This window comes from Cyprinus carpio, chromosome B16 (genome assembly GCF_018340385.1).
Source record: "Cyprinus carpio isolate SPL01 chromosome B16, ASM1834038v1, whole genome shotgun sequence".
Taxonomy (NCBI): Eukaryota; Metazoa; Chordata; class Actinopteri; order Cypriniformes; family Cyprinidae; genus Cyprinus; species Cyprinus carpio.
Window position 1 is genome coordinate 14360445 of NC_056612.1, and position 26248 is coordinate 14386692.

General features: G+C 37.9%; 2 protein-coding genes across 4 annotated transcripts; both read left to right on the forward strand.

The window, feature by feature from the left end:
* The first annotated feature begins 149 nt into the window (after positions 1-149).
* On the forward strand, positions 150-10086 carry LOC109067434 (protein FAM189B-like). 3 transcript variants are annotated; one of them, XM_042740934.1, is made up of 14 exons: positions 151-1387; positions 1941-1997; positions 2094-2201; positions 2351-2467; positions 2580-2687; positions 2815-2975; positions 4285-4384; positions 4701-4773; positions 5155-5431; positions 5723-6048; positions 6149-6217; positions 7133-7302; positions 7408-7542; positions 7645-10086. In XM_042740934.1, the coding sequence occupies exons 1-14, from the start codon at positions 1160-1162 to the stop codon at positions 7894-7896; spliced, it is 2181 nt and encodes a 726-aa protein (XP_042596868.1). In that variant the 5' UTR covers positions 151-1159; the 3' UTR covers positions 7897-10086. The 3 variants fall into 3 exon arrangements, with proteins under 3 accessions (XP_042596870.1, XP_042596868.1, XP_042596869.1); XM_042740935.1 differs by having other exon boundaries at positions 5206-5431; XM_042740936.1 differs by lacking the exon at positions 2094-2201 and having other exon boundaries at positions 150-1387.
* Positions 10087-10699: 613 nt separating this feature from the next.
* Positions 10700-26141, forward strand: LOC109058107 (nibrin-like). Its single transcript, XM_042740939.1, has 16 exons — positions 10700-10881; positions 12490-12611; positions 13460-13587; positions 13929-14088; positions 14208-14311; positions 14441-14558; positions 16310-16506; positions 17011-17108; positions 17377-17515; positions 20522-20863; positions 21634-22282; positions 22380-22442; positions 22596-22757; positions 22860-22973; positions 23977-24026; positions 25876-26141. Exons 1-16 carry the CDS (start codon positions 10851-10853, stop codon positions 25901-25903), a joined length of 2505 nt encoding a protein of 834 aa, XP_042596873.1. The 5' UTR covers positions 10700-10850; the 3' UTR covers positions 25904-26141.
* The last annotated feature ends 107 nt before the right edge of the window (positions 26142-26248 follow it).

Consider the following 26248-nt stretch of genomic DNA (forward strand, 5'->3'; position numbering starts at 1 on the left):
TAGCAATGTATTGTTTGAAGAAACAATTGAAAACATTAGTGAGAATCTAACTAAATCCTCAACAAAAAAAGAAAAAGAATAAAAAGAATAACATTTTCCTTTTCCCTCACTATCACTATTTTGTACGTTGACGCAAACCACGTGTAACTGGCATTTCTTGTGTTTAAAAGCGTTTGGATAAAAGCGTCTGCCAAATGATAAAAATAAAGTATGCAGCTGTGTATTCTGCGCATGCGCGCAAAGGTCGTCAACCGTTGTGACTGTCGGAGAAGGTTGCCAAGCAACCGCCCACCCAGTGCAGCATCAGCACCTCGCTCTGGGTGAATGCGGTGCCGCATTGAACAAATATTACGGACACGTGCTACCATAATGCGCTGCATGTTTTATTTTTCTAAAACGGAGTCCTGCTGAAATTGCCTCGGACAACGTTTACATGGCGCAAAGACTATATCTGTGAACAACACACGTACGCAAAGACTCTTCAAGTCTGGCGCGATTACGTAGTGATGCTCATGTCCGGGATACGGACGGGACGGGAGTCCTCGTGACTGCGGGAGGAAAAGGGGGAAACTGAACATAGGACAAAACTCTCTCAAAAGGAACACCGTGGCTTTATAATTATTATTCGAAACAAACGGATGCATCATGGGAGCAACATAGCGAGCTGTTCACAACAAATTGACTCCGCGCGCCTGCTTTCATTTCCTTTTGTGTCGACTCTTCCCTTTTCTCTCCTGACACCGCTGTGCTTCATGAGACGTGTTTTCCGAGTTCAAGTGGGTCCTGCGAGGCTCTCTAGTGGAAACCCAGTGAAGATACACTCCGATGTGAGCAGGACTCGTGTTGTGTTATCCTCCTCCGCGGAGTAGCTAGAAGGCCAAAGCTGCTCCGCTCGGCCTGCTGAAGGCTCTGGGTACCGCAATGCCGCGGGGATGGGGAGAGAGAGAGGGCAGGTGGGCGATGGACCAAGCCAGATCAAGGGATATCGGAGAATGCAGATGTACGACGCCAAGAATAAATGTTGACACAACATAAGTTGAGTTTTAACAGCTGTGGATGTTATTTAGACCCTAACTGCATATTTAAAGGAGTATCTCCTTCACATATTAAACAAAGTCACATATAGTCCCATCATTTAGGAAGTATTTCAGTAGCCATCATGCCCTCACCGTCGGACTCCAGCAGCGTGGCCTCGATGTCAGGCTCTCGAGCTTTGTCCGGTAGTCGCAGAGGGATGTCTGGGCGGACCAGTGCGCGCGTCCTGCTGTACCTGGGCTTGTGTCACCTTGCGCTGGGGGCCATGGTGCTGGCCTTCAGCTTCACAAGTCTAGCCTTCACCTCATCACCCCGTGTCAGACAGTCCTGTCCTTTCTGGGCTGGCTTCTTTGTAAGTTTCTTTTATAATTTATTTGGATATAAATATTGGCATGATGTGTCCTGCAGTGGAACATGCTATATTTAATCTTTGCTATGAATCCCACAGGGCCATTTAAATATATAGCAATAAATATATAATTACATTTAACACAAAAAAAGTTACATAAATGGGGGGGGGGGGGATTATAGACATGAGTGAGAGGAAATGAAGACAAATTATTATTATTTTTTTTGTTACCCAAGAATAATAAAACAAAAAAATCTGGCATTATTTTTTTATTATTTTTCTGTAGGTCTTTTAAAAATATATATATGTTCTTAAAATAATACTTTTTATTATAATATATATATTATATATATATATATATATATATATATATATATATATATATATATATATATATATATATATATATATAATCAAGCTCCAAAATGACTAAAAAACACCATGAAAGCAATATAAAAGTGGTCAATACATCTTTTGCTCTGAAGCCATCTTATATAGATTTGTGTGAAGAAAAGAAAATCTATCCCTTAAATGTTTTTCTTTTTTTGTTAAACAGGTTGTGGCGTCCGGAGTAGTTGGGGTAATATCATGGAGGAGGCCCTTCACTCTTGTCGTGCGTATCTTTATCATCATGACAGGACTTGTCTGCGTGTGTGCATTTGTCCGCTCTTCTTAGTTTTTGCAGTGATGCTGTTTTTGTTTCGTCCAGGTGTCACTGTTTATGCTGCTGTCTGCAGTGTGTGTGATTCTCAGTCTGGCTGGTTCCATGCTCTCATGTCAGAATGCACAGATGGTCAAATCTTATGTTACCTGTCAGGTACATTCTCTTCTCTTCTCTTCTCTTCTCTTCTCTTCTCTTCTCTTCTCTTCTCTTCTCTTCTCTTCTCTTCTCTTCTCTTCTCTTCTCTTCTCTTCTCTTCTCTTCTCTTCTCTTCTCTTCAAATAATATCCATGTGCTTGTTGCAGATGCAGAATCGTCTGTGTCTTTGCTGTGACCCCAAGCAGACGTGCTCTCTAACAGAAGATGAGGCACTAGTGCTGTACCTACATACAGACTGTCACTCTGTGCGTCACCAGCTCAAGGTGGGGTCCCTTAACTCTTATAGGGTGTTTGGGATGGTCCCAGCCCCCTAAAACAAACACTCAGGTGTCTGAATAAGTTTGAGTTTAACCATGATATTATATGTGTGTGCAGGATCTGCTGTTCAGTGCCTGCGGTCTTAGTATTCTCTCTACTATTATCTGCACTCTGTCCACGGTCACCTGCAGCATTCATATCTTCTCTTTGGACCTACTGCATCTAGTGAGACAAAATGCACAAAACCTTTGCACTAAAACACTTTGTTTTAATAGCTTTATTTTTCTCTCAAATATTACAGTGCGTAGATTGACACATGAGCCTTTATCTCATCCCACTCTGTTTGTTGTAGCTGGCTCCTCATCGCTCTCGCTCTGTAAACCCGGAATGCACTACTCCTCAGGATGCATTTCTCAGTAACATGATGGACTTTGAGGAGTTTGTTCCACCCATTCCACCACCACCTTACTACCCTCCTGAATACACCTGCAGCTCTGAGACCGATGCACAGAGGTGAAAACACACACACAGATTTTTTTTTTTTGCTTTTGTTTTTCCATCATGTAATTAATTTATTTTTGTTGTTTCATATTGAGCTAATAAAATCTCCTAACTCTAACTCAAAAGCTAAACCAATAAGGGGTTAGTTCACCCAAAAATGGCTCACCAAATTTTACTCACCCTCGAGCCATCCTAGGTGTATATGACTTTCTTCTTTCAGATGAATCCAATCAGAGTTGTATTTAAAATTATCCTTGCTCTTCCAAGCGTTAGAATGGCAAGAGACAAGTGTTTTTTTCAATAGTCCAAAAGTTGCCAAATAAAGCACATCCATCCATGTGAATAAAGTGAATAAAGGCCTTCTGTAGCGAATCCATGTGTTTTTGCAAGAAAAATACCTGTATTTAAAACGTTCTCTCACTTCTGCTAACTGTCATACGTGCAAGCCGTTCTGGCGGATAATGTTGGACGAAAAGTGTTTATAATGTTTTAAATATAGATATTCTTCTCACAAAAATGCATCGATTTGCAACAGGAGGCCTTTATTCACCCCCTGTAGCCGTGTGAGGCATGTTTTATTATGGATGGATGCACTTTATTTGACTACTTTTGGACTACTGAAAAAAAACACCCTGTCATTCTAATGCTTGGAAGAGCGAGAATAATTTTTATTATAACTCCAATAGGATTCGTCTGGAAGAAGAAAGTCATATACACCTACTGTAGGATGCTTTGAGGGTGAGTAAAACGTGGGCTAGTTTTCATTTTTGGGTGAACTAACCCTTTAACAAAACCTTTTAGTATTTAGTATGTTTAGCAAGGTCACTTTCCTACTAGAGATGCTCTGACAGAGTATTGTTCGGATGACGTCTTAATTTTAATTAATTAATTTTAATTTAAAAACATATAGCCAACTATGGTGACCCATACTCAGAATTCGTGCTCTGCATTTAACCCATCCAAAGTGCACACTCACAGCAGTGAACACACACACACACACACACCGTGAACACACACCAGCAACATATGCCATCCACAAATGCACCTCACAAGGGCACCTCAGTCGTGGAATTGCCGGCCCGAGACTCAAACCCACAACCTTAGGGTTAGGAGTCAAACTCTCTAACCACTAGGCCGCGACTTCCCCACAATGTCCTTCTCAGTTTTGTTAAATGTTCTTGAAATATTTATGCTCAATCTTTTTTTCTCAGTCATTTTTTTCTTATAGGCATCTGTCCATTTGAACTACACTTCTTTTGTCATGCCTTTTCTTTTAATAATTTCTTTTTCTCATGCCTCATTTTCCTGTGTGTACCTGCAGTGTCACATATAATGGATCAATGGAGAGTCCAGTGCCTCTGTACCCAACAGATTGCCCTCCCCCTTATGAGGCAGTGATGGGTCAAAGGGCTCCCAGTCAGGTACATGCATGCATTGAGGGGTGTAAAGATGCATTGTTTGAACTGAAAATAAAATTCAGTATTTATAGAAAATAATTATATTTTATCATTAAAATTATTATAAAAAAACAATATAATTATATATATTATATTTTTTATTTGAAATATTATTACACCCAATGTGTAATGTGTTTTCATCACTTCTGATTCAAACCAACTTCTGTAATAAAAGTATTAGTTTCTTTCATGGTATCATGCTTTGCATCATTTTGTAAAGAATTGTAATCATCATCATTTTGTAATACTGTGCTCATGATGTAACTCTCACTGTTCGTAGGCCACAGTGTATGACACTCAAGCTGGTGAGCTGTCTGGAGAGAGAGGAACATCCACAGCATTCAGTGGTGAAGGTGCGCCTCGCCTCTCTTCTGTTCATACTTTAGCAAACAGGCCCTGTTTCCACCTGCTATTAAAAAGGGATAGTTCACCCAAAAATGAAAATTCTGTCATTATTTACTCACCCTCAAGTTGTCAATGCGGACCAGAAACTGTACAACTGAACTACTTGAGAGTGAGTAAATGATAGTAGAATTGACCATTTTTGGGTGAACTATCCCTTAAAGATACATTTTTGTTAATCAGCTTTAACGTGCATTTCAATTGATCACCTATGTAAAGACATCCTTTTTTTACGTAACATCCTACATCATGGGAGTGCCAAGTGTGTATGAACACTATTAAATTACCAAACTATTTGTATATGTGTACATTTTATGTATCCTCTCTCTCAGTGTCAATGGACAGTGGCTCTCTGTTGATGTCTGAGATTGTGGATATTCCAGATGACAGCTCCCCATCCGAGGACTCCTGCCTCATGGAAGTAGGTGTTGGTGTGAGGCCACGGCCACGGGGGGGCAGCGAGGGAGGGGAGGGGGGAGAGTACGCCAGCCTCCGTTCTTCCACACAACATCCTGAGGGAATGGTGGCTCCTTCCAGAAGACGTTGTTTCAGAGGCGAGAGATCGAACTCCTGCTCCTCCCCGAGCACGTACAACACCTCAACCTACAGGTGGGAAAAAGTTGAGTCTTTAAACCTTTGATGTACAATTACACCACGATTAGAACATTTAGTGCATCATGTGATCACCTACTAATTTCAATTCTGGTTTCATGCTTTGGCTATATTTTCTTGTAAAACATACTCCAATAATCTTATTAAACAACTCTTTACAGTGTAGGGAAAAAAAGTTTATGCCGTGAGCTCAGCTAGAGGATTACAAATCGTCGTTTAAAAAAAATTATAAAATTGTTAAATAAAATCACTTTTAGCTGTAAAGTTCCTTCATAATTTCCTCCACAGGTCTCCAGTGTTGAGGCGTCAAGCTCTGTTGGCAAGTAGCTGCTCTCAGTTGGAGTTTCTAGCAGGATCTCAACATTCCTCTATCCCAGAAATCCGAGTTCGGCCCTGCACACCTTCCCGACGGGACTCCTCATCTGCATTTAGTAACCCACCTACCACAGCCCCAACAGGTCCTGCTCAAGACCGGCCGGACCACGCAGTACCGGTGCTCCTTCCACGGCCAGGTTTCCGTGAGCAAATTGGACGTGATAGAAAAGACAGCGACAGCTTCTTACCTCTCATGAGGTCACACAGTGAACCAGGACTCAGCTCTTCAACTGACACAGGTATGAACATGCATATGTAACTGATAACATGAATTTGTGTTTGCCTCTGCGTTACTCTGTTTTCTTTGACGATAACATGTTTGTGCTCTTCTCTTCTCAGGTGATTTCAGTCTCTCAGGAGGCAATAAAGGAGTCAGCGAGGGGGGATCGCAGACCTCATCAGAAACAGGTAAGAGTTTAGCACTCTTAAAAGATGTTTCTACATAGGATTATTATGTTTCAAAGTAACAGTGCTATTTTAGTTAATAATTCTTTTTTAGATTTTTAGTTTTTATTTATATTTTTCTTTTACGTTTTCAGTTGTTATTTTAATTTTAATTAAAATTTTAGTAATGTTAAGTACTGTAATTTTGGTCATTGTCATTTTTTTTTTTTTTTTTTTACTTTTTTATTACAGTTTTAGTTTTAATTCAGTTTTAGGTTTTATTTTATTTATTTCTTCATCTTAAACTTATTTCATTTAGTGTAATTTTCATTTAGTTTTAGTTTATATACAGCTTTATTTAACTTTTAACTTTTTAAGTAACCACGCTAACACATAATAAATGTATATTGTAAACTATTTTTTCAAAAGGTTATATTATGAGAAATCACATCAAGTTCATTTGAAGTTCCAGAGTTTGTTCTAATATGTTCAGAACTGCTTAATTATTAATGCATGACCACTCACATTTATTTGTCAGAAACCGCTATTCTTGTTTAGTAACTTGACCCATTCAGTCACAATGAGGTTGTAAGGAGGAAGTTAAAAAAAGCTACTATATTTAAACATGAGAACAGTGGTAAGAATAAAATGTGCACAAGTATGTCAGACTTTTTGGTTGGAAGAAACCAAACCTTCAAACAACCATCTGTTTTAGTTTAATTTTAACAAATTAAAATGAACAATTAATTGCAAAGGTAAAACTCATAAAAATGACAAAATCACATAACAACATAACTCAAACTTGAACTAAAAAAATATATAATACCATATAAATAATAATAAAATCATTATTTTATACATAATTTTTTTTTAATAATCTGTTTCCCTGCTTACTATATTTGAATAATTTGGTTTGTTTGTATCACCTTTGTGGTGTAGGGGTATCGTCTGGAGCTGGTTTGCTGCCTCGCTCCTCTCTGGCACTTCCTGCTTCCCTGCCCAGAAAAGGCAGCATTAAGGCTATAAGTAGCCGTTTGCCCTCAAAACAAGTCCCAGCCACCTCGCTGCGTTTACCCAAAGACTGTGCACGCTCACTTGGAGACCTCAAGGTTAGTCTTTTTGATGCCAGGACCCCAAAATCGGTCAATCCCCCTTTTCTTCCCAATATTAATATTGTAAAATGTATAAACAAACATTTTCCATTTAAATTACAGGTCACCAAAGTTTTAGTGCAACGTTTCCTGCAGAGATCCAAACGTAACTTAGCCCCTGCAACTGAGCATACCGGAAACTGTACTCAGGGGCCTAAAAGGAGGACAGCAGTTGATGGAGGTCTGTCATTAGAACAGGTAAAACATTGCCAGTACCATGAATGAAATCATTTAATTCAGCTAGAATTCTGTGTAGAACAATTTAGTACAACATATAACCCATTACATGTTTCTATGTAGGTACTTCGTAACTCTCTGGGGGCCAACAGGGGGCAGCAGCAGCACGTCCACCACCACTGCCGTGGACATCATCACTCCCTTAGTGACAGTCGCCATAATGCCCGCCGCCATGATGACGACCCTGTAAGGGCCGGGGGAATCCACTTGCGTAGCTGCGGAGACCTCAACTCGACATCCGTCGCATCACTGCGCAGAATCCACCCAGCGCCACATGGATCATCAGGAGCTCTTTACTCAGAATCTGCCCTCTGAAATGAGGCGAGGGATTCTGGAATTATTCACATCTGGACTCAGGAGAGGGGGCAGAGAAAATCTGAGAAAAGAATAACAGGTTTGAGATGAGGAATTTATCTTGCTGAAGGGATGATGTGAAGCAGATAAATATGCTGTTTGAAAAACAGTATATATACCATTGGGAAAGCTTTTAGCTTTTTTTAAGCCGAACACTACACCCGATATAACGGAGTTTAACCCATCAGACCCTCTGCTCTCTGTGCCTGACAAACTCTGGTCCTTTTGTTTTGTATTTCCATGTATTATTTGCTCCATCTAATGCTTATTTCTCACTCACTGTTTACATGGATATGGAAAGAATGCAGCACCTCTGACGCTGTTCCTTGTCTTCACAGCTCATTACAATGCACTCATGCAACTACAAACATACAACCATATGTTTGGCTGTAACTATGTTGTGAACTTGGGGGAATTGAAAGGAATAATTAAAGGAATTAATTAAAGGATTTAAATGGATTTACGGGAATACACAAAAAGAAAAATAACAGTAAAAGAAGCAGGATGAAAGTATTTGTAAAGTATCAATTCAATTTGACTTATTTCCAAATAGTATGTTAATTAAAAATAGGTACACATTCATTTTTTTGTGTATGCCTAATACGTCTTCACATTCAATTATGCATTACTTGAATCACACAAATGATTCAGCCTACATTTTCAATTCCAAACAGTGAAATTTAACAAATAAATTTGAGTAGTTTGCATATCAGACATTTAGCATTTCTGTATTAAAACAGTTGTCAGGTAGTAAATGGTTAACTACTTACATCTTACCTCGTATTCTTTCACTGTCAAACACTGAAGCATCATGCTAGAATTTATGTTCGGTATCTGTGAACAGTAAAGCCTGCCTTCTTGGTTTTGAAAGGTCATCTCAATCATTTTGACAATGATGAGAGCTGTTACACTGTTGAGGCAGACCAGCCTGAAATGTAATGTTTTAAAATGTTTTGTCATCCTAACAACAAACAGAGCAACATAAAGAATATCAAATATTTGGAGGGACAATTTGGCCAATATTCTAAATATTGGAATGTGGGTGTCTATAAAGGTTACGGCCCTGCAAACATACACATGCAATAAAATGCATGACCACACACACTCAAATGTGGTGTTAACTCTTTTGTAGCAAGCCACTGAACGCTTTTCACTAAACACTATTCACTAACTGACCATCTCACAAAGTCTAGCTAATTAATTAAAACATCTGAGCAGCTGCAACAGCTGAGGTTGATGCAGCAATGCATTCATTGTCTTTTTTTGGTAGAAGTGCATGTTTTTTTCTAAAAACAACTAAGATTATTCAAATGGAGCTTTGATCTTTTGCATCTGTCTGTCTCTCATGGCAGACTTTAGCTTCCCAGCCTGCGTAAAACTTTCCTAGAATGCCTCTGCATGTATCGAGCAGGCTTGTTTTCTCTTTTTGATTGAATACCAAATGCACCAACACACACAGATACACAAATATGCTTGTGACAAAACTAGATACCACTAATGCAAAGAAATGTTTGAGGGGACTTTGGATTTTATAATACCGAAGATTCTCTGGCAATAAGCATACTGTAGATATTGAACTGGAAGTGAGACAATGAACCAATCCAAACTGATATGTTCAAGGGTTTTAACAATGTTCCGGACAGTCTGGGAATAATACTTTGGAAAGACAGCCATGGACTTCTGGTGTATCTGCTTTGTTGTATTCAGAAATGGATGTACATCTGAAGGAATAATTGCAGTTGTCAATTGTCTAGAAGTGCTTTGGAATACAAGCTAATGGCTTTGAATCAGTAGCAATGTTGCTAAATAATGCATTAATACAATTGCTCTATATGTAAATAAGTTTGATGCACGGACCCTCACGCTCACACACTTTCTGCAACTTTGAAGCACTGAAACCAAGTCTGAAAAAGAGCTTGATATTCTACCTCTTGTATTGCATAAACTGACATGTTATGGCCCAGTGAAATATTTTAATTAATTTAAGGATTTTATGGACTATTTATGAAACAACTTCTACACTGACTGATGAAAACACTGTTATTCTGGGAATATGATGCCTAAAAAGAACATTTAAAACAGCTCTACTTCATGAACTTTTAATGCAAGTTATGTAAAATCACAACAATAAACGTATACACATCAAATTTATCAAATCATCTATATCAGTTTCATGTTCCCAGGTGTTATCTCCACTTTTTCAACAATGAAAAATATACATTTAGATTTTTTTTTTTTTTCAATGTAAAAGTCGTTGGTAAGAAGTAGTGTCTGATATGTGAATAAATTGCTCTTCTGAGTCAAATCTTTTAAATGAATCGGTTCACCCCTGTTGAAGCTAGAGCTCAATTGGGCGGAACCAGGATTCACTAGACAGACAGAAATTCGATTTAATTAATTTATTATTACCTTTTAATTTACCCTGTGCTGAACGAAATGTTCACAAATCACTGATTAAAAGTGATTAAAAGTATAATGAAATGCAAATTTTTTATTAATTGTACAGAATCGTGCAATCCTTACAGTAACAAAAACAAGACAAAAATATGGAATGCTAGGGGGAGATATAAACAAAATTATAAGAAAGCATTAATAAGTGTACATGCTTGCAAAATTCGAATAGCTTGTTATAATGAAATGCAATGTGTGCCAGTGTGAAATAAGAATGACGTAATTACGTCAGAACGCTTAGAATCTCTGTTCTTTAAAACGAACGGCTCGAAAGAACCGATTCGCTGACATGAGTTGAGAGTTGAACCTCCCATTTAGTGCATATAGAACTTTTATTTTGAAACTGAAGTTTCTTACGTCGCAGATTAAGATGTAAATGTTGCGCGACAGTTTGTACAGTTCAGTCACAGCCACATTATAACATTCGATAAGCATTGATTCGACAGAAAGCGACAAGCATTAGAATGTGGAAACTGAAACCAACCGAGTCTGGAGGTAATGTTTTCTGTGCAAGATTAGTCGGTTATTGATTGTTATAGTGTGCTGCGGCAGTACGTAACGTTATAACCCAGACCAACTGCAAACCAACTGTAAAGTAAAAACAGTGCTCATGTAAGTTAATGCATTCCTATTTACATAACGCGTTTCTGTTTAGGCTTCTGGGGCCTTTTATACGGCTTTAACTGAGTCACAAGACGTTAATTTCTTTAGTAAAACACTGTTATATACTGTAATTGTTGTCATTTATGGAGAGGCAGAGTACATAATTACAGTGTAAGGCTTTGTTGTGACATTCAGCATGCTAACATCAGATTTTACTGGGTAAGTTAGTGAGTGTTTGGTTTGTTCCTCTTCACGATTCTAACTTGAGTTGAAATTACTCATTTTCTCAGTAAGACCCAGTAGAAATGTTAGATACATTGTAATCTATTTTATAATGCGAATCAACCAGAATTACTATTCAAAACAGAGCTCTTGGTTTCACTCTTGTCACAAATGTCACCACTGACATTTTACATTTATTGTGATCATGATTTACTATAAAAGACAGTCCACACGCACACAAAATATTCAAACTCGTCATTTACATAATTCGTAATAATTTAGTTTGGGAATAATACTTTGAAAGACAGCCATGGACTTCTGGTGTATCTGCTTTGTTGTATTTGGAAATAAATGTACATCTGAAGGAATAATTGCAGTTGTCAGTTGTTTAGAAGTGCTTTGGAATGCAAGCTAATGGCTTTGAATCATTAGCAATGTTGCTATTGAAAACATCTGAACTGATGCTATCTTACTCAGTCACTGACTGTAATGCCTGACTGTAGCTTTCGGCCAGGAGAAGATGTCATCAGGTGGCGTCCAACTTTCACGGGGTGTTTCGACCCCTGAACCACAACACCCTCCAGTTGGCGGGTCGGCAGTGGTGGCCAGTCACTGCCCTCCTCCTCCTGGCCCCCAGCTCAACTCCTCCCTCCTACTCCAGAGCCAACAAGATGCTATTTCTGCTGCCTCACCCAACCTACGGACAGCTGCCTTCCTCTCCCTTCCTGCTATACCCAAAGCAGTGAGTGTCTTCCACACAGACTGTGCCGGGAAACCCCTACACCCGACCTCAACCGGGAATAGCCAGGTCTGCCACCCTTTGGCCCTGCACTGCTCAACGAGGTCCTGATACTTTGTGGCTTTCCGCTCATGGGCCTCCTCACACCCATCTTCCCACGGGACCGTCAGTTCAATCAAGATTATCTTCCTTGCCTCCTCAGACCATAAGACCATGTCTGGCCTCAGCAGTGTTTGCACAACCTGGGGGAACTTTCAGAGCGGCTTGGTTACCAACATTCTTCAAAATATCTTCTTTTGTATTCCAGAGCTGTTTTACATGCTTCATTTTTATGGAGCTTTGAGACACATAGACATCATCTTTCTGAGAGGTGTAAAGATGTTCACATGAAATCAAGACTGTTTTTTAATAATATTTATATGCAGATTTTGTCTTATAATAATAGAAGACAAATAAAAAAAATCCCCCGAATTTCCAGTAATTATTATATGTATATTTTGGGATGTTTTAATTAATTCCAGGCCTTTTTGTTTCTGAAGGGGAAAGTATCGTTCTGCTGCCGGGTCAGGAGTATGTGGTCGGCCGTAAGAACTGTGAGATCTTGCTGTCCAGTGATCAGTCCATCAGCCGTGTGCATGCCAACCTCAGCGTCACTGAGCAGGTGAGTAACTCTCCTCGTGAGCATCTCCATATTATGTTGCATAAGAAACTAAATGAAGCAAAAACCAAGATATAAGAAGCAAAAACCTATGTTGCTTAATAAGACTGCCTCAAAGGCAGTGCTGTGGGAAGTATTTCACAAAGACATTTACTAATTATTTTTTATTATTTTGCAGATTACTTAGCAGAACTGCAATCATGTGCATCATTATTTCCCTTCCTCACTTTTACTTTGAATACATAAAGTCATTCTAGCTGTGAAATACTTAAAAATTCAGGATGCAAAAAAATATATTGGTAAATTACTAATAACGTCTTGAAAAGTTCTGAAAAAAAAGTCATAATTGAGAGTATTTAAGATTTTATTATGAAACTTTTAGTTCAATATACAATTATAGAGTAAATCTGAATTTTCACTGAGTCCGTTACACAGCTCTGTTGTAAATTTTGACCACTTGATGGAAAAGATGCTAATATGCTTTTTAAAAATAGAAACGATTCAGATGATAAGGTAGCTACAGTTATTCACTGTATTTTGAAATACTGACTATAATGATACCATGCATGTTCATTATTGCACTATACCATATTACCAAATAAAACCACTTATCTAGTTAAAACTATTAAACTTGTTAATCCTGATACTATAAAATTCCTAATCAAGTAATTTTGTAGAGTCTGTTTATTCTTAGATGGTCCTGCATTCTGTAAATGTGTGTTTGCAGGTATCATGCTCTAGATGGCCCTGTTTCCTTTACTGCTGTATTTTGAATGGATTATCATTAGTTCATTGTGGTTTCTCGTCCAACTAGCTGACAGAGTGTTTTCTTGTTTTTATGCTGTTGGCAGGCGGTCACTCTAAAAGACAGCTCTAAATATGGCACTTTCATCAATGGTGAGAAGCTTGCGACTGGCTCCACAAAGATCCTGCAGACAGGAGACAAAATCACATTTGGAGTCTTTCAGAGCAAGTTCAGGTTTGTGTGTAGCTACACATTCTGTGTGTTATGTGAGGATGCTTTAGAAGCAGTTTATAGTAGTAAAGGAATGGTTAAGCCAACAATAAAAAAATATACCTTCATGTTGTTCCAAACACCTGTGGCATCATTTTAGTGCACTACAACTGAAGAACATTTTAATTATGTACTGGTCATTTTATGTTTTTTTTTTTTTTTTTACTACAATGAATGACTATTGACATTCACAAATCTGACATTGTTGCTCTCATTTTTCATGTGTTTGTTTTAGCATAGTTTAGATGTTCTGAATTAATTTTTTATGAAGCTGATAATAATAATCACCCTTTTTCCTCACTCAGTTTGGAGAAAGAGTGTGTTGTGGTGTGTTCCTCATGTGTCGATAATGAAGGGAAAGCCTCCCTCTCTCAAGATTTGCGCTTTATTGGGGGGCGACTTGTCAACTCCTGGACACTTGACTGCACTCACCTCGTCATGCCCACAGTAAAGGTCACCATAAAGGTCAGGAAGCCATTGACCGCTTCAGCATATCATTTGATCCTGGAGTTCCCTGATTAACTGTCAATGAACTGTAATGGTACACTTAAACATCTGTTGAATCATTGTCTCTCTCTTTGCAGACAATCTGTGCATTGCTGTGCTGTCGGCCCATAGTGAAACCTGAATTCTTCAGTGCATTTAGTAAAGCTGTGCAGCAGAAGCTCCCGCTGCCTAAAGCCGAGAAGTATGGAGAGTCTCTTTTTCTCTCTCATTCACAGTTGCTTGTTCTGTTCAATCTAAATAGCAGTGAGCTAATGGCAATATTCTGAATAGATATTATAGATGTGATGTTGCTGTGTTTTGTGTCAATCAGATTTAGGCCTCAGATTGATGAGCCCAGCCTGGCTAAAGAGGATGTGGATCTGAGTGCGCGACCTGAGAGAAAGAGCCTCTTCAAGGGGAAAACTTTTCTGTTTTTGAACTCAAAACAGGCAAGAGAGATTTTTTAAATTTAGTATTAAAATGATCATTTATATATACCATCACTTTACATTAACATTAGGACAGATTCCACCTCTTTTAAAAACACTTCTACAGCAAAGATTTCTTATTTAAAATAAATGCTGTTTTTTTTTTAAGTTTATAATCATCAAATAATGCTGGATAACATGCATCTTGGTGTCCACAAAATATTATGCAGCAGAACTGTTTTCAATATTAATAATAATAAATGATTCCTGAGCACCAAATCTGCATATTAGAATGATTTCTGGAGACTGGAGCTGTGGCTGCTGAAAATATTGCTTTGCCATCACAGAAATAAATTATGTTTTAAAAATACATAAAAATAGAAAACAGGTGTTTTAAATTGTAATATTTCACAGTACTGTTGTTTTTACTTAATTTTTAATTTTTTTTTGTTCAATGGATGCAGCCTTTGAGAGCATAAGAGACTTCAAAATCTTTTTTTTTTTTTAAATGTATCGACCCCATATTTTTGAACCGTGGTGTAAATTTAAATGATAAAACCTAGATATATAGTACAATACAAAGAACACACCACATACAATAAATACAGGAATATGTGAAATAGTTATATTATAATGTTGCTAAATTTTCATGAAAAAAGTGTCAGTAAAAAAAAAATCTCAATGATCCCAAAATAGCCGTTATCTTGTTTTGTTTTATTTTGGAATGAAATCTTAAGGAATACTGTCTTCTAGAGCTGGAGGTATAAGCTGGTTTTTCTGTTGGCAGCACACTAGGATGTGGTCTATTCCACTAAATATGATGCCAAAGGATTGTGATATTGTTCTCTTACTTTCATATTCCTTTTCACATCAGATGGCCGGTTACTATATAAGAAACAGATGTTACCTTTGAACCCAAATCTGTGCAAAAGTTTTTTGTTTTTTTTTCAGCCCACCCACAAACTGCTGCAGCTGTGTGTCAGTTAGTCTCCACCACCAGACTCTAAGACGTCATCATCTTTGTTGACTTCTGAAAAGACTCCTTTATTTGTCCTGCAATATTATCAGTTACAGGCACACTGATCTTTCTTGCCTATTTCATGTATTCTTTATCTTTGATCTTTTCCTGAGACGTGAAAGTTTGACATGGCATCAGGTCTTTATTCATTAGGCTGTTATATACAGTGAAAAAGTTGGATGTCACATAGGAGTTCCTCCATGCTGTTTTATATTAATCAGGAGAAGTAAAATTGTCCTAATTAGCTCAGAGGAAGAGCAGACCAGAAGATGAACAGCTGGGATATTCTCTGTAACCAGCAGGCTCATTTGTGAGTGAATAACTGCTGATAGAACTACAGGAGTGCAAGGACACATGGTCATTTTCTTTCTTGTGATTTCTTGGGAAAAAGGTTTTAATCTCTGTATGCCCAGGAAAATAAAGGAAAAACAAAACAAACAAAAAAAGTAAGAAATCTATTTTTTTTTGTTTTGTTCTGGGATTATGATGGATGAGCACATATTTCCTGTCGATGTATTTCTTATTAAAACAGGAAGCTTGAGTGGGACAAATTGAAAGGCTCAATCCTTTTTTCTTTCTTTTTAATAGTCAGTAGGCTTCAGTTACTTCCATTTAGAAACTTGCAGTTTCATTTTCTATCATGCTGAATATTGTAGTTATGTTAAAGAAAGATTTAGAAAATCACTATAATCCGAGCTGAATTATAATCGGAGTTTTATTGTTGTAATCACTGATGTTTTGTGTATCTTTTCAGATGAAGCGTTTGAGTCAGGCGGTGAGTTGTGGAGGTGGGGTGAGCCAGCTTTTGGACGAGGGCTCTCTGCCCATTTCACTCTTGGAGTCAAGCAGCACCTGTGTGGTCGACATGACATCGGGGAACTCCCAGGCTCTGATCCCTCCAGCCTTCAAGAAGAGTGTGTATACTCTGTCCCACATACTCCACACATGTGTGTGTATTTATTCTCACTCAAACTAATTATTTTCTGACAGTTCAGACAACTTTACTGATTGATCTGAGTATTGAGTAATACAGTGAAGCTGGTGTTTAGTTTGTGCATATTATAGTCAGGTCTTAAATTGGGCCAAAGCAGTCCGAATCAGTACTCCACTAACTTCATTTAAAAAAAAGAAAAAAAAAGAATACATTATCAACAGTTTGTTTGACGATTGGTTGATTCCATTTTGTATACGAATGTGTTTAGGTTTTGTTTGTGGCAGAGCACACATTCCTGCTTCATTAGTACAAAAATGCCTATTTCTTAAAAATAATGAAATGTATATTATTAAATAGAATTAATTATATATTTAGTATAAAATGTAGACACATGTAATTTTGCATCTATTATGGAAAAATATATTTAATGTTTTGCTTATGTTTTGTTTTAGAGCTACCTGAGTATTACTGCAGGAATCAATAAATTCTGTTTTTCTAAATGTTTTCTCTTTTTCACATAGAAACGGCTTGCGCTTTATCACTGAATCTGAGATTGGATTGGCTGCCATTCACGTCAATAATAAAACATACTGCAATCCCTGCTGTTCTATGCAATCTGGTGGGTTTACATACACTTACATACACATCCGGTGTAGATGGACTATTCTAGGTCATTACTCATTCTTAGTACTGCGTTCCGTGTTAACAATGAGTGCATAAAGATTAATATGATGACTATTCACATGATGATTGATGGTACTTTTTTTTTAAACTGTGTTTTAAGTGTCCTTATTGATCCTTACATGGCAGTGACTCTGAGAAATAGGTTTCCTGACTGAGGCGTGAACAGCTAGACACATGAATAATTTCTCAACACTTCCTCACAGAATCGGTGACAGTGAAACCAGTCATTGCTGCAGCAACACTTTCTCAGAACACTGCTGTAGATGAGACGGCACTCGTGGCACCTTCCCAGAATATCACAGCCTATGTGGTCAACACTGAACTCTCTCAGGACCAGAGCAGGTAGAAATCTGTGCACTGAATCTTACAGAATACCTTTCTTAGGTGGAGGACATCAAAAACAAAAGTTATAAATATATATTAGAAAACCTATCATCTCCATGCAACTACCTCAAAACAGGAATCACACACTTTAGTGATCAAAAGTGTCCTAATTTATACAAACTCGATTCCAAAAAAGTTGGGACACTGTACAAATTGTAAATAAAAAAAGAATGGAGTGATGTGGAAACTTCAAAATTCAATATTTTATTCAGAATACAACATAGATGACATATCAAATGTTTAAACTGAGAAAATGTATCATTTTAGGGGAAAATAAGTTGATTTTAAATTTCATGGCATCAACACATCTCAAAAAAGTTGGGACAAGGCCATGTTTACCTCTGTGTGGCATCCCCTCTTCTTTTTATAACAGTCTGCAAACGTCTGGGGACTGAGGAGACAAGTAGCTCAAGTTTAGGAATAGGAATGTTGTCCCATTCTTGTCTAATGCAGGCTTTTAGTTGCTCAACTGTCTTAGGTCTTCTTTGTCGCATCTTCCTTTTTATGATGCGCCAAATGTTTTCTATGGGTGAAAGATCTGGACTGCAGGCTGGCCATTTCAGTACCCGGATCCTTCTTCTACGCAGCCATGATGTTGTAATTGATGCAGTATGTGTTCTGGAATTGTCATGTTGGAAAATGCAAGGTCTTCCCTGAAAGAGACGACGTCTGGATGGGAGCATATGTTGTTCTAGAACTTGGATATACCTTTCAGCATTGGTGGTGCCTTTCCAGATGTGTAAGCTGCCCATGCCACAAGCACTCATGCAACCCCATACCATCAGAGATGCAGGCTTCTGAACGGAGCGCTGATAACAACTTGGGTTGTCCTTGTCCTCTGGATGACATGGCGTCCCAGTTTTCCAAAAAGAACTTCAAATTTTGATTCGTCTGACCACAGAACAGTTTTCCACTTTGTCACAGTCCATTTTAAATGAGCCTTGGCCCAGAGAAAACGCCTGCGCTTCTGGATCATGTTTAGATATGGCTTCTTTTTTGACCTATAGAGTTTTAGTTGGAAACAGCGAATGGCACGGTGGATTGTGTTCACCGACAATGTTTTCTGGAAGTATTCCTGAGCCCATGTTGTGATTTCCATTACAGTAGCATTCCTGTATGTGATGCAGTGCCGTCTAAGGGCCGAAGATCATGGGCATCCAGTATGGTTTTTTAGGCCTTGACCCTTACGCACAGAGATTGTTCCAGATTCTCTGAATCTTTGGATGATATTATGTAGGGATATGCCGGTATTAAATTTTCCTGTTGCGATTAATTGATCATGTTTTGTCACGGTATGCGGTATTATCACGGTATTGAAATTAAGTTTCAGAAAAGTGGTCATAATACAGTATAACAGGTTAAATAACTTTTTTCTTATAACAAAAATAAATGAACATTTAAATATAATAAAGCAATACAAAAATATATTTAAAGTTAAAAGTTTTACACCGATTAAAGTGGAAAAGAACTTTAAAGACCCATAGGTATCACTTTACAATAAGACCTCATTAGTTAACCTTAGTTAATGCATTAACATTCACAATGAGCAATAGCTACATTTACTACAGAAGTTACTAATCTTTGTTAAAAAATACAAGTCTTAGCTCATGTTAGCTCATTAAATAACAAAGTTGCAACTTTTGATTTTGTGTTATTAAATATTGGAATACCTAAGATTAATGAATGGTTCAGAAGAATTTTTCATTGGCAGTTTGAAAGAAGCCCTAATGTAAAGTGTTAATGAACAATAAAGAATCAAAACACTTTCAAACAATATCTAGGGCATGTTGTAGTCCAGATTAAAATGGAAAAAATTTATGGAAATATATAAACATTATTTAAATGTTTAGAAAGTAGCAGCTGCTTTTATTTATGGGGTTTCCAGGGTAAGGGCTACATTTTCTGCAGTTTAGCGCCATCTGCTGTCAGAGAGTGAATCTGCGTTCATTCAGCGCGTCTCTCACGTGTTTCCCCATGTGCTTCTCATGCGTGCTTGTTTACATCGGAGCTCACACCCTTCTTTAAAGCAGCATACAGCAGTGATGTGCATTTTGACCAGTTGATGGGAAAAGTATTCTTAAACGTATTCCAAATTCTGAATAATTTGTAATATATAATTATTCTCGGTATTTAGAAGTGCCCACGATAACAATATCGTGCATATTCATTACCGCGATATATCGCATTACCGAATACCGGCACAAGTCTAATATTATGCACTGTAGATAATGATAACTTCAAACTCTTTGCAATTTTTATCTGAGAAACTCCTTTCTGATATTGCTCCACTATTTTTCGCCGCAGCATTGGGGGAATTGGTGATCCTCTGCCCATCTTGACTTCTGAGAGACACTGCCACTCTGAAAGGCTCTTTTTATACCCAATCATGTTGCCAATTGACCTAATAAGTTGCAAATTGGTCCTCCAGCTGTTCCTTATGTGTACATTTAACTTTTTCAACCTCTTATTGCTACCTGTCCCAACTTTTTTGGAATGTGTAGCTCTCATGAAATCTAAAATGAGCCAATATTTGGCATGACATTTCAAAATGTCTCACTTTCAACATTTCATATGTTATCTATATTCTATTGTGAATAAAATACAAGTTTATGAGATTTGTAAATTATTCCATTCCTTTTTTACTCACAATTTGTACAGTGTCCCAACTTTTTTAGAATCGGGTTTGTAGTCTATAGTTTAAAATAGTTGTATTTTTATTGGTGTAATTTTATCAGAGTGCTTTTGGGTTTTGAAATGAACTAGATTGCTACTTTTAGTTATATTTATGATATGTCTGAGTTATGTTTTGGAAGTGAGACAATAGAAACACTTTTGCTATGAGTAGAGTAATCCATCAGTTCAGTGTTGTTGTTTTTTTTTAAGCCAATCAATTCACAGACCACAGCTTTTCTTCTACATATAGTGATAATCAGTAGTGCCAATAGTCATTGTTCACATTTGCAGGGTGGTTACAAGTGGGATCAATACAGTTGGTGAGACTCCAGAGAAGACACTCCCTAAACACAAGGGCTCCACACTGTCAGCGGCAAACAAACCCTCATCCCTCGGCCCAGAACCTTCCTCTACTCGCTTTGTCAATGAGACAGTGATGTCATCTGAAAGCTTCAGTGTGGTTGAACCTGAGCAGAGGATGAAGAAAAGTTCTGCTTCCTCTGGCAGGGGGCGAGTTGAACCTGAAGGTTCTGTGAAATTGACAGCACCTCCAAATGCCAGCAGCACACTAAAACGGTCTCCCCAAAAACAGACAGCCCTCACAAACTTCTTCCAGCCTGCCGGCAAGAAAAGGTGAGTCTAATGCCACACACATAGACTTTATAAAATAGCTGTTTTCTATTTTAATATATTTGAAAATGTAACGTATTCCTGTAAAGGCAAAGCTGAATTTTCTGCAGCCATTACTCCAGTCTTCATGATCCTTCAGAAATCATTCTAATATGCTGATTTGGTGCTCAATAAATATTTTTTCTTATTATCACTGTTGAAAACAGTTACATATTTCTGTGAAAATGTGATACTGTTTTTCCCCCTTGGGAGACTGGAATTCTTGAATGTTTAAAAGAAATTATTTTGTAACATTATAAATGTCTTTACTGACATCATTAATGCATCCTTGGTGAATAAAAATATTTATTTCTTTTAAATATAATCTCACAGACCCCAAACTTTTAACCAGTAGTGTAAGTTACATGAAGCACACACATCTGAAGTTGATACAGCTGCTTGAGTAGAATAAGTGTTTGTAGTGAGATTTAAAATTAGTTTTATTTTTTCAAAAAAAATTAAAAATAATTTTTTAACATTTATTTTCTTTTTTTACTTTATTAATATAAATATATAATGACACTAAAAAGTGACATACAAAATGATGCATATATAGTCATGAAATCAAATAAAATCTAAATAAATGCTTATGTGTCTCAGCTGACCACCAAGATGCACATTAATACCATGTGAACAGGGTCATGTGACAGTATTTGCAGTAGAAATGTGCAGGATGTGAGACTTCAGTCACAGTTTTATTAAGATTTATGTTATATATTTGTTTACGGTGGCAGGCCACGTGAAGACGGTTCTGTCCAGTCAGACGCCAAACTCTCCAGAAAAGACAGTGAGGTTAAAGAGGATGAGATCCAGCAAAGTTCCTTTGCCAGTAGATCTCACAAAGCATCACATACAGCCCAAAACCAACACAGCTCAGTGTCACGATCTAAGTTCAGTGCCAGTCTGGTTCAAGCTTGTGGGTCCAGTCAAAGCTCTGGCAGCAAGAAGAGAAAGGAACCAGAGCAAGACACCCCATCGGCCCCCGAGAAACCTGCAGCAGCCGCTGATTTAGATATGTCACTTGAAGAGCTCGAGTCCATAATGTCCGATGAAATGGACGAGCCTCTGCAGTCCGCAGCTAATAAAAAACAACGTCTTGAGTCAGGAACAAACAGCAGAATCAATAACCCACAATTACCGAATCAGCAAGAGGGCACCGAGTCCAAAAGCAGCAAAAGCACAAAGAATCAGCAAAGCAGTGCCAACAATATTCAGAACTTGCAGCTGGATAGAACAGGCCCAGCTGCAACAAATCAGGGCTCTGAGAGGCAGTCAAAGAGGTCATCAAATCAAACGCCAGATCTGGAAGCACATAGTTCAGCCAAGAAGGGAAAAAGACCAGAACTTGAAGAGGTCAAAGAAGAGGAAGTGTCTTTTGTTGTGGTACAAAGACAGCCATAATTTGTTTCATATATATGTTTCATATTATGTCTGTTTTTAATCTGTAGAACAACTTGTTCCTTGTTTGTTTATCTTTCAGAATTCAAGGACCCAAAATGACATTTCCCAGCACTGTGAGCCTGCAGTCAGACAGGAAATGCAGGTGAGAGGTTTTAATACAGATGCTGGTTTTGAGTCAGTTTGACCTACACTACCTAAAATATCTTTTCAGGGTTTCAGAAAGGTCATGATCACTATGTTTACCCTTGTTCCCACTAGAGTATAATAATAAAGTAAAATCCCTGTTCTTCTGAAGGCCTCAACCTCCAAATCTGGATCGGTGAATGACCCTGAGCTGCCCAAAAGGCTCCTACAGATTCAGTTCATGTCCCTGACTGTCAGCACCTCTTCCAGACCAAGACCCAGTCCACTACAGACCAATGACCCTAATGACAAGAATGTGAAAAGGTTCTGCAAGGTTAGAGGATGCACACTTCAGTGATATAGTGTTTGTTTATTTCTTTATGTGACATTTTGAATGGCTGTTGGTGGATATGCATTTATCTGTGTGCATGTGTAGAAAAATGTCCCTGGATTTAATGGGCTGCCTAACATTATCGGAGGCTCGGATCTGGTGGCTTACAATCGCAGTAAGAACTCTGAACTGGAGGAATGGCTCAGACAGGCAGCAGAGGTGAGAAACCATGGAAACAAGGAAAGTGGTGGGGGAGGGTTGTATATTATATTTACATCATCACCCCATAGTAGTTATTTATGTGCACATAAATTTATAAGTAAAGACTTTTATATTGTTACAAAAATCTTTCAACTTTGGACTTTCTATTCATCAAAGTTTCCTGGAAAAAAATGAATCCCGGTTTCTGCAAAAATGTTAAGCAGCATAACTGTTGTCAACATTGCTAAAAAAAAAAACACCAAATCAACAAAACAAAATAATTTACTAATGACCACTTAAAACTAAATACTGTATTATGGGATTCTGAAAATTCAGCTTTGCCATTAGAGGAATAAATTACATCTCAAAAAGTACAAAAGATCTTTTGTATTGTTGCAGTATTCCACAATATTAATGTTTTTACTGTGTTTTTAATGAAAGAAATGCAGCCTTGGTGAAAAATGTGTCAAGAGACTTCTTTCAAAAATAAACTTTTTTTCAGAGCATAAGAGAATTCTTTTCAAAATGAAATATGTAGATTCATTTCTAAATAATAGATTTCCTCACTGAACCCCACTGTATTTGTGTGATCTTTTCCCTTAGTGATGTAGTTTTCACATAAGGACCCTAGATAGTGAAACAATGAAAGCAGTAACTTTTTTTTTCCGTAAAGCTAAAAGCATCAAATAGAAGAACGACTGCGCTGTCATTCACATTCAATGGATGCAAAACTTAAACCTGTTAACCTGCACCGACCATCCGCACTTCTCTTGTCTGTTGCAGTTCATTTTTCATATTTTAATGGTATTTCTAACTCTTGATCAAAATAGGCCATGTGAATATGAGGAAGTTTTCCTTTAAAATGCAGACTAGCAGTGACTTCATCTAATTGAAATGCATTCACCTCTGATGCAATTGCTTACATGCTAGTAGTTGCTGACCCCTGACATGTTGAATACAGTTATGAATACAGGATTTGTGTTCTCATTTCTGGCATTCTCTTTCTCTCTCTCTCTTTTAGGAGGAAAAAAGGAATGAACGGGAGGAGATTTTGGGAGATGATTTGTTCAGGTATGCAGTCTGTGTACTTTTGCATGCAGTATGGCATAAGTGTATAAATGAAGGGCATGGATCAAAAGGCCAGAATGGACAGAATCAAGTCCAGTGACGTCAGCACTTTTAATGCTCATTTGAACGCTGACTGATCTTGTTTGATCCCTGTACAATTCTCATCCTCATTCAGACACTCACCACCTGCCTAAACTAACAATAAGTTCAACAAGACACTGACCTTTAACCCCAGAAAATCAAGGCTTACAATGAGACAATAAATTTTGTGAGGGCTTAGTCTGCAGTGGACCGGCTGAGACCGGTTTCTCTTACGCACTGATGCGGGCAGGACAGAGAGATGTCTGGTTCCCAGTATTGTGCCTGGTTTTGAATCTTCTGTCAAACAGGCGCTCAGATATTTGGTGGTAGACTTGCACAGCTTTGACATGCCAGTGCTCTGACTTTGAAAAGCTCCACTCGACCGCAGCAAGTTTCTTTTTTAAAGTTAAGTACACTTTTTATGAACTGAATTCACGAACTCATCAGCTGTGTGATTTGGCTGTTGATGAGCTGCTGGGCCTGATCCACCAGTGTCACGGCATCACGCATGAGTTCTTGAAGGGGGGTTTTTCTCCTGTTAGCAGATCCTTCATTTGCGCATGGAAAGTATGACGTCAATGATTTCCCAACTGCATTTAAGTCATTGTTCACAGTTCAGGTCACGCTGGGCTGCGAAGACCCGTGGATATTTCTAACAAGCTCCTGCTGTTTAAACACACAGTGATTAGGACAGAAAGTGGTCAGTGCCACTTCTTTAGTAGCTTCACTCATATCAAAGATATTATATTTCTATGAGTAATAACTACACACATATCCAGCAAACTTCAAAACACTGTTGTCAAAATATATGCCAGTCCACTCAAAAAGTTTGACACACACACACACAAAACAGTGTTTGGAATTGGTGTATTTACTCTAATACAACATATTCCTTACACTCCTGTTTTGGGAGGGAATGTTCACATTTTTAAGTAAAAATGGAAAAACATTTTTGTTGAGGGGTCCTGGAAACGCAAACTTTTGAAAACAGGTTTCAAAGTGCACGTTTTTAAAAACTGTGCTGTTAATGTCTCTGTGGAAACTACAAAAACACAAATTTGTGAAAACAGTGCATCATGCACATACGTATTACGTGTTCGTGTAGTATTTATTTACATTGGTAACTACTGGCCTGGCATGCAAAATACAGTGTTTTAAGTCATTTTTCTCAGTTTCATTAGATCTAGGATTTACACTTACAGAGGAAGAAGGTTTAGGCCATGTCAAACACGGGATTGTTTCCTGGAGACTGAACCTGGCTAGAGGGGGACTTTCAAGTGCTGCCATTTCTCCTGCCTAAGCAGAAAAACACACACTCGAGCCCTCAAATATACACACAGCCACGACCGTGCGATTTGTCCATCACAACTGTTTGATCTCTGAATCTGCTCAGCCAGTCATGCATAGAGTGGGAACATCACACAGAAAATAAAAAGAATGAAAAGAAAACAGCACCTCTGTTTTTCCAACTTCTTCTCCAGCTCCCTTCCTCCCTTAGGCTAATGAAGTGTCCCAGACATGTTTTATGGAAGGGGATGTCTTGTTCGATGACTTTTAAACAATGTCTGATTTTTAAAGCGTACCAGTTTGTATCAATTCGCTCAGTTATTCAATCATTTAGACACTGGTTACTAATTTTCACTGTAGGGCAGGAATGTTAAAAGCCTTTGTGGGAATGATGGTTGGTCTGTATAAATTACTTGCTTTTGTGTTGAATCTGTTTTTTCCCCCCCTCTCTCTCTCTCTCTCTCTCTCTGTCTTTTTCTCTCAGGTACAACCCTAGACTGGCAAAGAAATAATAATAGTTTGTAGTGCTGCTATCTGTAAAAAAAAGATGCAAAGCAAAACACATTTCCATTTTTATTCGATTTATTGGACTATAATAAAAAATACTCTGTACAAAATGTATATGTATATATTAAAAGTTGAAGTTTTACAAAATTGAGCAGTTGTATTTTGCCTCCACGCCAACAATACATCACCTTGTGAAGCAGCTTTGACCGTACTGCATTTAATTAAAGGACTTTACTTCTTACAGCTCTGATTTGTCTTATGGTTTTGGTTCCTTCAAGTGTACCTTCAAGTCTTTTAAAGATATTTACTAACTAAAGTAAACTGTCACTCCACACAAGGATTCCCTCAGC

Excerpts from the sequence above, each read along its gene's own strand:
- LOC109067434 (XM_042740934.1), top strand. The coding sequence starts at position 1,160 with ATGCCCTCACCGTCGGACTCCAGCAGCGTGGCCTCGATGTCAGGCTCT. Across the intron at positions 2,976-4,284 it reads TCTGAGACCGATGCACAGAG|TGTCACATATAATGGATCAA; the intron begins GTGAAAACACAC and ends GTGTACCTGCAG. Across the intron at positions 4,385-4,700 it reads GTCAAAGGGCTCCCAGTCAG|GCCACAGTGTATGACACTCA; the intron begins GTACATGCATGC and ends CACTGTTCGTAG.
- LOC109058107 (XM_042740939.1), top strand. The coding sequence starts at position 10,851 with ATGTGGAAACTGAAACCAACCGAGTCTGGAG. Across the intron at positions 12,612-13,459 it reads ACCTCAGCGTCACTGAGCAG|GCGGTCACTCTAAAAGACAG; the intron begins GTGAGTAACTCT and ends TGCTGTTGGCAG. Across the intron at positions 17,516-20,521 it reads CTCTCTCAGGACCAGAGCAG|GGTGGTTACAAGTGGGATCA; the intron begins GTAGAAATCTGT and ends TCACATTTGCAG.